The 12,278-nt window shown below is 46.6% G+C and overlaps 1 protein-coding gene across 1 annotated transcript in view; it reads left to right on the top strand.

The window, feature by feature from the left end:
• Positions 1-12,278, top strand: part of LOC149358849 (protein eva-1-like) — a 136,784-nt gene that overhangs the window by 112,834 nt on the left and 11,672 nt on the right. Inside the window, exons 2-4 of the mRNA XM_089571011.1 lie at positions 6,327-6,574; positions 9,233-9,356; positions 11,599-11,748. Of these exons, the coding sequence (XP_089427137.1) occupies positions 6,327-6,574; positions 9,233-9,356; positions 11,599-11,748 (522 nt within the window). The remainder of the gene's footprint in view (positions 1-6,326; positions 6,575-9,232; positions 9,357-11,598; positions 11,749-12,278) is intronic.

Below are 12,278 nucleotides of genomic sequence, written 5' to 3'. Positions count from 1 at the left end.
ACACCGTCTTCAGTTTTCCCGATGTGGGCACGCACCTCTGAACTGGCCAGAGGACGACGGGCGGCCGGGCGAAGAGAACCGCCTTGGGGATGGCGATCGGCACTGACGCCGCTGCGGGGTCGAGGACTGGACGTTATCAGCCAGGTACAGCTCGATATCACCGTGGTCTTTCACCGTAGCGCGGTCGAGGTGCGTCAGGTGAAAACCCCCTTAAACCCATTCTCCGGTAGGGGCAGTGACGAAGGATGTGGCCGGGCTCCCCGCAGTGGTAGCAGAGCGGCCGATTGTTTGGCGTTCGCCACACGTGGGCTTTGCTCATGGGGGGCCTGTACTCCTGCGGCACAGATGGTACTGCTACGCTCGGGTACTGCAGAGATGGCACTGGCATGGGAACGACGGGGGAAAAGGCTTGCCTCGCTGGCCCAGGACTGCGTAGTGCCTCGCTGTACGTCATAACAGAGGGCGCCGGGTGTGGAGCTGGGGGCGGCTGCACAGCTCATCGGATTTCGTCACGGACCATGTCGGTTACGGCAGCGACATTGGCCTGTGGAGCTTCAAAACGAAGTTTCGCCAATTCCTCACGCACAACGCTTCTTACAAGCTCCCGAAGCTCCTCGGCGGGCAGCGACGTAGGCGTGTACTGGGAAGCGGCTGCTACAGTAGCCTCACGTCCGTAGTGCGCGCCCCGTTCCTGCAGAGAGCGCTCGATACTCGTTGCCTCCCTTGTGAAGTCGGCCACTGTTTTGGGCGGGTCACGGACCAGTCCGGCAAATAGGTGTTCTTTTACGCCGCGCATTAAGTGGCGCACCTTCTTCGCCTCTGGCATAGCAGGGTCGGCCCGATTGAACAGTCGCGTCATGTCCTCGATGAACATCGCGACGCTCTCGTTGGACTGCTGGGACCTCGAGTGCAGAGCGATTTCAGCCTTTTTTTTTCTTTCGCTGGTAGTAAACGTCGCTAGGAGTTCTCGGCGAAAAGCCTCCCAGGTGGTAAAGGAAGCTTCGTGGTTCTCGAACCATGTTTTGGCCGAGTCCTGCAGCGCAAAGTATACGTTGCGCAATTTGCGCTCGCCGTCCCATTCGTTGAAGCCCGCCACTCGGTCAAAGCTGGCCAACCAGTCTTCTACGTCCTCGAACCTGTCCCCGTGGAACGGTGGCGGCGACCGAGGTGCGTGAAGGACGAATGGCGGGGCACTTCCGGAACGCTGTGTTGTCTGGCTAGCCACGGTTGATGTCATGGCTCTTACCGCTCTTACCGGCGCTGCCAGTTGGCCGAACTCTGGTTGTAGGCCTCGCAGGCGGCGGCTCGCTTTGTGGACGGGTGTTGTGTCCACGCGTGGAGAACAGGTGTCGAGAGAGTCCTCGCAGACAGAGTACATGGGACGCTACCCAGCACCTCCACCAAATATGTCACCGACAAACGGTTGAAGAAACAGACCAGGTTCTAAGTAGACGAGGTGTGCGTGCCAGACAGCAGGCAGCTCGAGCGAGGAAGAAGACGTTCTTCGAGCACCTCGAGTGCCCAACGCTTGGCAAATCCCAGCTTAAACAGTTCGGCCGCGGTACGGCGCCACTGAATGGTTCGTACGGTGGCAATATTATCTTGCGCCTTAAAACCAAAAACTATTTTAAACTTCACTAGTTAATTTCCATCACGAACATATTGTCTGCATTGCTATGCGATCCGCCTGCACACACCATACCGACGTATCTCTCACTGTTTTTAAAATAAAAACCTGTAAAGGTTAGAAAAGAGATATCCCGGTATATAAATGTCACAGCTAAACACTTCATGGAGAGAGATTCGTTAGATCAAATATCAATAATTTAGCAATAAACATCCGGGGACCGCAGTGTATAGTATTTATGCGCTTTATTTTGCTCTGGATCGACAAATAAAGTTGATACCCTTTAATTTCTGTCATAGTCCCTCGTCTTGGCCCGGACTTCACGCCATACTTCCGAATCTATAGAAGCTGTTTATTATTGCAAGTCTTGCGAGAGCAGAAAGCGAACCTTCTGTTTTGATTAGAGCTTTAAAAAAGTCGAGGATCGAGTGTGCTTCCGGATAGCCGTCGCCGGCTGCTACGTAGACCCCGGCAAGGGATCCATAAGCGTGGACGACGCTGATACGCGCCCGTCAGGTCTAAATTTATTTAGAATCGCCCTACATTTCCAGCTTGTGCTGCGGAAATTGCATGGAGTATTTCATTTCGGTGACGAGCGCATTTGAAGCGGTTTGTCTTCCATGATAAGGTAGCAAGACTGCATTCATTCCTGGGGTAAAAATCAAACCTTTTTTTTTCAAAGCAGCCGAAAAAAAAATGTCACATATGCTGCTCAAATGTCCTTTTTTCGATTTCTCACCGGCTAACTTCTAGAATAATAATTGCTTTGAGCTCCGCTGCGGTGGCTCAATGGTTATGGCGCTCGGCTGCTGGCCCGAAAGACGTGGGTTTCGATCCCGGCCACGGCGATGGAAATTCTATGGAGGCAAAATTCTAGAGCCTCGTGTACTCTGTGATATCAGTGCACGATAAAGAACCTCAGGCGGTCGAAATTTCCGGAGCCCTTCACTACGGCGTCCCTCATAGCCTGAGTCGCTTTGGGACTTTAAACCCCATAAACTAAACCAAACCAATAATTGTTTTAAGTGCTATAGTTTACCGTTCACGGCAGATGATTGAAATTACCGTACTGACTATGCGGTTACAAAAAACTCGTTAACCTCTTTTGAAGAGTACCAGAAATACCTTTTTCATGTTAATTTTAAATAATGAATGAAATACGTAAGTGTTTGCATAGTTCCGCAGCCAAGGCCCATGGCATTCTATTCAGTGTCCTTAGCGACTGAAGTCAACTGAAATGCAAAATGTTTTCTGTAAAGAGCGACAGAAAGCATTCAGGTCAAATTTACTTATCAACACAGGCCCGCGCACTGCCAAGGTTTCTCCTTTTGTTTTCATCGCTAAACGTCCCCTCAATTTTGCCCAACGTTAGCGCACGGGAAAAGAAATGAGCTGCACATTACCTAGAACCCCGATAAAGGTCAGTTGTGGTAAAGTTATAGGGGAATACTGCTAGGGAAAAAAGGGGCGCTCTAACTGTCTCAATTAGGCGTTGACACATGATCATGTGTATTTCGCCGAAATGAAGAAAGCTGGTGCCGTAATATGTCCTTGCCAGATCTAGACATACAGCAGCAGAGAACATGGACCTATTTTGCCGTCCTCCATGGTCAAAGGTGTGAAAATGATGCGCTTGAAGACCCATGTTGGCAAACACGAAAAACATATTGGAAGAAGCGAGCGCTGCTTCGAGAAATTCTCTGACATCTGTCCAACTTTCAATTTTAGCCGCAACGGTGAACTAGTGGTTGGGCAACCGCCTCGCCTTCGGGAGGTGCGTGGTTCGATCCCCAGTGCCGCCGGGTACCCACCGGCGATACAGTGCGTACAAGTTTTCCCTTAGCCTGATGATTAGCCTAACTGGGGTGAAATGTTTGGAAAATGAGCATTTGAGCCCGCCTTGTGTAGACGAAAAACACCTTGCACCATGACCCTTTTTGGCCAAAGCCGCCCTTGTGGCGTAAATATTGATCGCAATTGTCGAAATTCGTCGTAATATTTGTTTCTTTGTTTTTTGCTTATTCGAAACGTCATCAAAGAAGTGGAAGAACCTCGAACCCGCAGTACCTGACTCTGCGATGACTTCTATTCGAGTTGAGCTTAGTGTGACAGGAAGTCGAGGATAAACTTAAACGGAGTCTGAAGGGGTTCGAGAATTCGGTGAGTTTTTAAGGGTAACTGAAGAGGTATGAGAATTTGGGGAGTTTAAAAGGGTCGAATGCGTGAAACTTGAAGGTAAAGATGGCGAAATCTTTTTGCGCTAGCGTTTGAAATCGCAGCGTAATCGCTGAATAAAGCGGCGTCTGCGGTCAAGCTTCTCTCCAGTGCACAGCTGTTTCTTCGCTTCAAGCGAAGAAACTGTCGTTTCAAAAAAAAAAAATAAAAGCCAACGCCACTAGTAAACAATGACGTCACTACAAGCTCTTCAACACAGTGAGAAGCTTGAACATTGTCGCGGTTTTAACCGTCGATTAAGCCATCATTTTAAATGCTAGCGTAAAACCACTCTCCATGCGTTACCTAGAGGCTTCATGGATTCTAACTCTTCAATGACCTTGAACTCTCAAAAAACCATTTCAGTTTTCCTTTAACACTGAGGTGGTAGGTAGATGTGGTCCACGGCGCACGTCGCAGCGGAGAGAACTCGCAGTTTATTCAAACTGATCACGTCGGTCTCGGACAGCACCAGGCGTGGCATTAGCGGCGCTGGAAAGTGAGGACCAACAGGAAGTGCCTAGCACCGACCTGAGGCCTGAACACAAGGAGAGAGGAGGACGGGGGGGCACTTGATGCCGCCTCACCTTCGGCTCCTTCATCCGGATCTGGCTCCATTAGTGCTCTCGGCCAGAAGGATATTGAGGAGCGGTGCGCGACGATCACTCACTCCAAGGAGATCCCGCCGTCTCGTTCCGAACTCCGATGACCCAGACAAGTTCCGGGCTTCCTTATTTCTCAGTTTGTGGGGCTTCGTATTTTGCTCCACTGATGTCTTTTTGCAGTTAATTTTGCCGGAGACTAGATGGGAATCGTTACGTTGAGACTCTGCCATCTTTTATTGCAACGCTTTAAGAACACATTTCAGTCCCACTAGCGACGGTGCTGCTTCTGCCTAGTAATCGTCATTTCGTGAACACCATTTTTATTTGCTGGCACATTGTCTTCTACGTGCACTCTTATCTGGACACGTGCGTAGCGTGTGAAAGTGATACGTCTCCATGGAGCGTGCTTAAAGAGTTCATCCCTCATCGTCCTTCGTTGTTTGGTCCACGTGTTTTCTCGGCGCGGCCCAGTTTTCAGAATTTTATTGTGTCGCATCCAGCTGCTCCCTGTACAGGGCGCTTCCGCCTTCACCCTCACCTCTCTCTTGTAAGCAACGTTTTAACTATCGATGCGGTAAGAATAATATTGTCAAGTAGTCTGTGCAAGCACTTCCTGTGCCAGCTTGCTAGTTGGCGGATTTTCTCGAGGGACACCTCGAGATCAACTACCTTGGGCTTTTTTTTTTCTTGCTTGTCCTCAATAAAAAGTGAGACGCTCGAAAAGGAGGACTAACGTGAAAGGTGCACTGCACAATACTGAGAGAGGAATTCATGCACGAGTGACGATGTGCTATGAGAGAAGGGGAATAAGACTTCCAGAACTTCCGCTCTGCCCATAAGCAAAGAAGCGTGATATCCCCTCCTCCCCCTCGCCCAGCTCACATTAGCTAGGTGACGTCACCACACCAGAATAGTCTCTACAGCAAACCGTGCATGAGCGAAGGCGATGCAGATCGTAACAGAACCGCAAAAGAGCCGAGTTGGTACTTCTTGATAACAAACATCAACGCGAAACACTATCGCACGACTCACGCGGAGGTGCATTCGCCCGTGAGAATTACATGAGAGCATGTTATCGAGAGTGCCCTCCTCCACATCGTTTCTATAGTTGTCAAGAAGTAAACGCGAGAGGTTTTGTGCGCGACATACAATGGCAGTACCGCTTACCTCGCAGAAAGACATATTACATAGTACTCGCAGTAGAGCGAAAGAAAAGGAAGCGCCAGCGTAGTCCCAGAACAGTATTTAGAATGACGTCAAGCAAGAACCCTATTGGGTATCTCGCGTCCGCAGTTCACAACTGCTAGAGTGATATTCCAGTAGGCTGTCGGTGGTAGTCACAATTCGCGCACATAGAACCGCCTCCTCTGAATATCCTTTTTCTCATTCCATCAGCTGGCCTTTCCAGAATATGAGAACGCCGGACGGTTGAGAGAGCGTATGTTTACAGCTCATCAAAGCGAAAAGCAGCTTCTGTGCCGCATTTTGTGTGTGCGCGTTTAAGGTTTTAATTATTTCCTACGTGTCTTACAAACGCACCACCAGAAATGTTCGCGATTGCAAAATGACTGCGCTGGCAGCGAATTTTTTTTTTTTTCGCCGTTTAACTTCGAATAAAGATCGAAATGAAGGAAAAACTTTGGTTCATGTATCGCCGTCAAGGGAGTCTTTCGTCTTTTTTGTTTTCTTTTTAATCTCTTCCTCTAAAAGCAGGCTGATTACCTTTCTCGTTTTTAACCGTCCAAGCGTATAGACCAGGCCACCTTAATCAAACCGCTTGTGTTGATGACGTCACTCCACTCGCGTAACTTTCTTCTCCATCGCCAAATCCACCGCAACGCGCTGACCCGTGATTTTGTCTCTCTCTCTCTCATTCCCAGCTCTGCTGTCGGGCACCCTAAAGACGTTCCAGAAGTTCGCCTGCGACGGCCAGGAACTGCAGCTGCGCTGCTTCCGCAATACCACCATCTCCATATCGGTGGCCCAGTACGGACGCTCTGTTCCCTACGACATGCTCTGCCCGCCGCCTTCGGCACACGTCGACAGCGAAGAAGAGGGCGCTGCGCGCGCCGCGAGGCCTCACGAGTTCAACGGAAGCGTCGAGTGCATCGCCAAGGAGGCGTTGAGGGTGAGGGTGCCCTACTTTCTATGCGCCTTACTGTCTCCACTATGCGTGGTGACAGCACGTAGTGGAGACTCCGCATAGTAAAGCTGTTATTATTTTTTGTAGCAGACGGACAGAATTGCAAAGAACTGAAAATATGAGCTGCGATTCTGAGGCTTGCCTTTGTTGGGCAGACAACGAGAGGAGCCTGCATACAAGGACGTTGGCGCCAGGTTCAGCGTTCTGTCCTTTATTAATGCAGCTTGTGGTAATTAATTTCTCTCTGTCACTGGCAGCTTTCTGTCGAGGCGTATTTCACGGTGCGGAAAAATAAGCTAGATGGAAGAGTGTGCCGCTATGCCTCCTTTTCATCTACTTTATTGCTTGCTAGACAGTTAACGTGTCAGCTTCTTCGTATGATAATTGCACTGCAGCATATACCTCGAATATAATTCTAAGAAAGCTTGTCTAAGAATTATTCTTGAAAACTAATTTGCTACAAACTGTGATAATTAATACACATTTTTTAGCAAATATATTCCTACTTGTGTTCGTCATACCCAGGATTATGCTCTCCGAGACAAATAAAGCGTCAACGAAATAACTCAAATGCAGACACAAAAACACAACGATATTAGCTCCCGGATAAGAAATTGAAGCGAGATTGGTCAACGCCTCTAAACGACAGTCTACGCGCCTTCGAGGCGAAATTAACCTGCGATAGTGTCGAGCTTTCTTCGACTAAGATGTTCTCATTTTGCTCTTCTGTTTCAATTCTCCTGTTCACATTTCATTTGTCGCTGATAGTAGTACAGCGCCGGCTTAGAAGTGCAGATTGCTTTCGTAATTGAGCTCGTTTCACCATTGGACGACAGCTGGGAAGCCCCAAATGTCATGTGGACTGAATGTCGTGTGTTTAACTGGCATTTGTTGGAGCGATTTAAGGCGCTTTTTTCTGCGAGCATCTTCGATTATGATGAGTTCGACATGCACAGATTTTACTGCGAAAGTGTGCACGGGCAGTCACTTTGCCTTGTGATTTATTTGTTTTTCTTAAATAAGTTTATCAAACAGCACTTGAGGACTGCAGCCTAATTTCGCATTTCGCACGACACCTAACGGCAGAGAAGGTTCCCTTCACGTTTGTCAGTAATGAACAGGGAACAAGGCTTGAGCTACAGCTACATTTGCTTGCATAGACTAGCTCCCTACATTATTACATTGTAATGCTCAAGTTTAAGGCATTTTCAGGTTCTAGCACTTAAGATAAAAATTAGGCAATACATGTGAGCAATGAGAAGTGGCCGTATTGAAGTAAAAGTAACTTTAGCACTAAACAAAAACTCTCAACCAACGTAGAGGACACGCGCAATATATTTGAAAAATTTTGAACTTGAACTTCAAACATGTCATGTTGCCTCGGCTCCTTTCTAATTTTTTTTATACGAGCTCTAAAGAAGCGCCACTACACAATCCGCCAGAATAATGTGTGATTTCTGATATGTCTGTTGCTTCCATGGTTCTTGGCTTGAACTGATCTTCGGCGCCGCAAAGCTGTCTGACCCGCACAAAGAGGCAGACTGCGGAGAAGCCTCGTTTCAAAACTACACTCACAACGGGTATTTTTGCGGAACTGCTCGTTCATTCAAAGATTCCAAGCACACGCCAAGGAATGAGAAAGTCGATAATTTGTGGAGCGCCGTAAAAGTTTCGATTGATTGATTGATTGATTGATTGATTGATTGATTGATTGTTTGATTGATTGATTGATTGATTGATTGATTGATTGATTGATTGATTGATTGATTGATTGATTGATTGATTGATTGATTGATTGATTGATTGATTGATTGATTGATTGATTGATTGATTGATTGATTGATTGATAATCTAGTATAGTTGGAAGCAGCACACAAAAAAAACACGAGTGAGAAGGTTTGAATAACATATGGACACTAAGTTTCTACATCAGAGCGTGAAGCCGGGCTAGGTGGTTTACCATCTCTTAGAGAAGTTAACGTAAAAGAACGGGAGGAACAGAAGAGACAACAAAACAGCTACACATGCCCCTTACAAAAATTTATTTCGACCTTCTATAGACTGTTCATAGGCTTTTGTCTATAAAGTCTATAAACATTCTATAGAAAAAACAAACGGACTAGTCATTAGGCAATATAAACCCTATAGACAGTCTATAGGCACTCTGTAGGTTTATGGCCATACTCTTTCAGTAGAATTTTCGCTATAGACTACGATTAGACAAAAACATCTATAGGAAGGCAATACAGTCTATAAGAAGTCTATATACAGTCTATAGGCCATTTTTTATGAGGGGCAGCTGAAAGAGCCAGATACGCTGCAGCACATCAGCGTCTTTAGCATGCCCTTGCATGCCTCACACAAAGAGTACGATCGCTGGGGGTTAAAAAATAGCGCTCGCAGTGCATGCTCCATTCGAACCCTTTCGTTTGCCTGGGCAGAAAGAGCGCATGTCTTTCTTTACACGTCATGAGTTAAGATATTTTATCCATGATACAAATGCAACGAAGACGTCCAAGATAAACTTCCTCAAGACTCTGAGACGCTGCAGAGTTTTCTTGTGTGCATTCAATAGAACTGGCAAACTCTTTTTTTTTCTTTTTCCCAATAATAATGCTAGTAGCTATTTGTACGCGACTGCAGGTGGTGGAAGCCGCGTGCCGTGAAAAGGAGGAGTGCACGGTTATGACGGACGCCCAGTCGTTCATGGTGGACCCGTGCCCAGGAGTGCACAAGTACGCCGAGGTCGCGTACAAGTGCCGGCCAAGTGAGTACTCCGCTCCCAGGTGTCGCACTTTTTCGCTATTTAGTGAAACACTGTGATCGCGGTCCACTTGACGAGTTGATCTGCTATCGAGAAATGATACAGGCTGATCGACCTAGTCAGTTCAATCTTATCATAGTGATAAAAGGCTCAGTCTTCGCACAAGCCGTTTCAGTTCTTGAAAACCCTTCATTTTCTAAAAATCGAACTGACCTGGTTTATCTCTAAAAATCAAGGCTACGGGCGACTTCAAACAAAACAATGGAAGACAAGGAGAAGATTTGCAAAACCCGAAGCGACAAAGTGGCAACCAGACGAACTGAGATCACGACTCTTCTAAGGGGCCATAAATCCTTCAAGACGCACTTCCTGCTTCTATTCCCCCTTTTTCCTCTTTCTACATTACGTGTTTTCTTGTTCCCGCAGGTTGTTCTAGTCTTGGACAAACTATTCTGGATAATTCAGTCTCGACGAGAAAACCATCGAGAGATCACTGATTCCTCGAGAATTTTTTATTTGCTTTCCCGTTCCTCTCCGTGTCTTCCCTGTTCCCTCTGTGGGGTGCTCTCTTATATTTAACACCAGTGAGGCTGGCCCTGAAGTCGTCAAATGCAGTCGACGCCGCGCAACCATTTTTCCTTTCTGCTTTGACATAACTGCCCTTGTCAAGGCTAACTGCTTCCTGCGAAGAGAAAAGGAAGCGGAGATGATGGCCGTGAGGGGGAAAACGAGAGCTAAGCAAGAGTCACAGGACTGCTAATCGGTTATATACAAAGAATATTTCTTGCCCACCTTGATTATTGCCTTTTTGTATCCTTTAAACACAACAACTCTTTCATTCCAGACCAGTTATTCTGTACGAACCTTGACTGTGCCCTTTAGGCGTAACAATGGAGTCGGGTACGCTTATCGGTCCCGTATTGTCAAGTTTTCATTGTCAAAAAAAATTGCGAACGATTTCTCAATATCGGAAGAATATACCAGGTTTGCCGGGTACGTTTAAAAGAAATGAAAACTTTCCTGTGCAAGTGAAACCAAGTGAATGCTGTTTAGAACCATGTGACCTACTCTGCAGTAGTTTTTTCGTTCGGAAAAGTTAGTTAATAAGTACAGAGTAATTAACTAATTTTTAAAACTGATTGGTTTTGGATATTAGTGTCAATTCGGAATCGTAGATCGCGTTTAAAAACAGCAGACTGAAATGCGTACAGCCAGGTACCATTTATGGATACTTTTCCATAGTCCTAAAAGAAAACCTGCCAACGTGTTAGCAGTTCCTGACGCGTATGCTGCGATCACTGCAAACACAAAAGTCGCGTCGGCAACACCGCTCGTCAAAACCAAGATTCCGATTGCACCCTAGAAACGACGCATTGATATTTTTTGCTACAATATCATTCTCTAAAGGCATCAGCTCACTTCTGACAACAAAATTTTAGTCGATATTTTCAGCACGTTTCCAAGACCTCCAAACGGGCAGGCTGCCAAGGAAGGCGTAGAGGCAAGGAAAATACTTTCGACTCCGTTGTTCTCTGGTGCATTCGACACCCTAAAATGTATACTTCATCAATGTATTCTTACAAAAAGTTACGATAAGTTTGTCTAGTAAACAATGCTTATATTGAGATTGATTCTGCAGAACACTGTTTTCACCACTATCGTAGTTACTGTGCCCGTGGTGTTAAAGGGACGCTGCAGCACGTTTTTGAGAATTTCGTGATATTCAAGGATCCAAATTTATGTAGGCTGTAGGTAAAGCATGCCAAGTTTTTTTGCACTAGCATTCAAAATAGGAACGTAATCGATGAGTGAACTTCGCGCTTCTTCTCAATGCACTAGAGGAATGCAGGAAACCTCAGTGTGACGTCACAGAAGGTATGATTTCAAATTACCGCTGTCGTGAGCCATACCCTGCCCTGACGCGTTATACTCTGCCAAACAACTCTCGGCAGGGTTCGCCTTTGAAGGCGTTCGTTTTTTTTTCCTTCAAAGCAGGCGTTTGTGCGTTGGAAATCTACCAATACCTTCGATGACGTCATCATGCGCCCCCCACTTGGCATTGTGCGCTGCGGAGAAGCTTGAAGGGCGTCCGGATTTTAATCGGCGATTACTTCACTATTTCAAGTGCTAGCCCAAAAAGACTTCGCATGCTTTACCTCCAAGTTTCAGACATTCGAGCCTCTTAAGCTCGTTGATTTCTAAAACCTATGCAATTTCCCTTTAAGGCCGACTTGTTCTCTTGCAGCCTTGTTCTCGAATCGGATAGCGTGCGAGAATGACGTACTCAATCTGCGCTGCCACAAGAACCTCCGAATCGTCATCTACTCGGCCAACTTCGGCGGCACCGAGGGGGGTGTGCCCGAATGCCCGCAACGGCAAGACGTCAAACTCTCCGGTGGGTCCAGCTGCCTTGCGCCTTCGTTTCGCGACGCATTCATGAATGACTTGGGCTACGTGAACTTTGGAGAGATGTCAAGGATTGCAGCAAATGGCACGGCGTCGAAAGGGCCTACTCTCTCATATTTAGAGCAACAACCGTGTAACTACTCCGGTCCTTACCAACACCGAACGAGTACAAAATAAGGATGTCTATACCTTATGGCTATCTAGTTATTTGTTAATAAAATGAGGTTGTAAGGTAAAGAGAAAGAGTTGATTCCCAGACCGAAGGCTACAATGAAATACTTGGTTTCATAAGCACATAAAATGTTATTGTTATGAAAGCTAAAATTATGCATGCCCCAGAACGCCTATTATTATAATAAAGATAAGAAAACAAAGATGCTATGAAAACAAAAATGTATTTATTCTCGAAAAGATTCACACAGACACCCATTTACCTTATTTGTTGGCAATGGGATGGCACGAGAGCAGTTGATTGCTTTGCCAGAAGTGGCGTTACTTCCGAACTGGTGATGTGATCAC

This window comes from Amblyomma mixtum, chromosome 2 (assembly GCF_055824585.1).
Source record: "Amblyomma mixtum isolate Tamu chromosome 2, ASM5582458v1, whole genome shotgun sequence".
In the NCBI taxonomy this organism is placed as follows: domain Eukaryota; kingdom Metazoa; phylum Arthropoda; class Arachnida; order Ixodida; family Ixodidae; genus Amblyomma; species Amblyomma mixtum.
The sequence above is the reverse complement of the archived record's forward strand: the minus strand, read 5'-3'. Positions and strand labels throughout refer to the sequence as shown.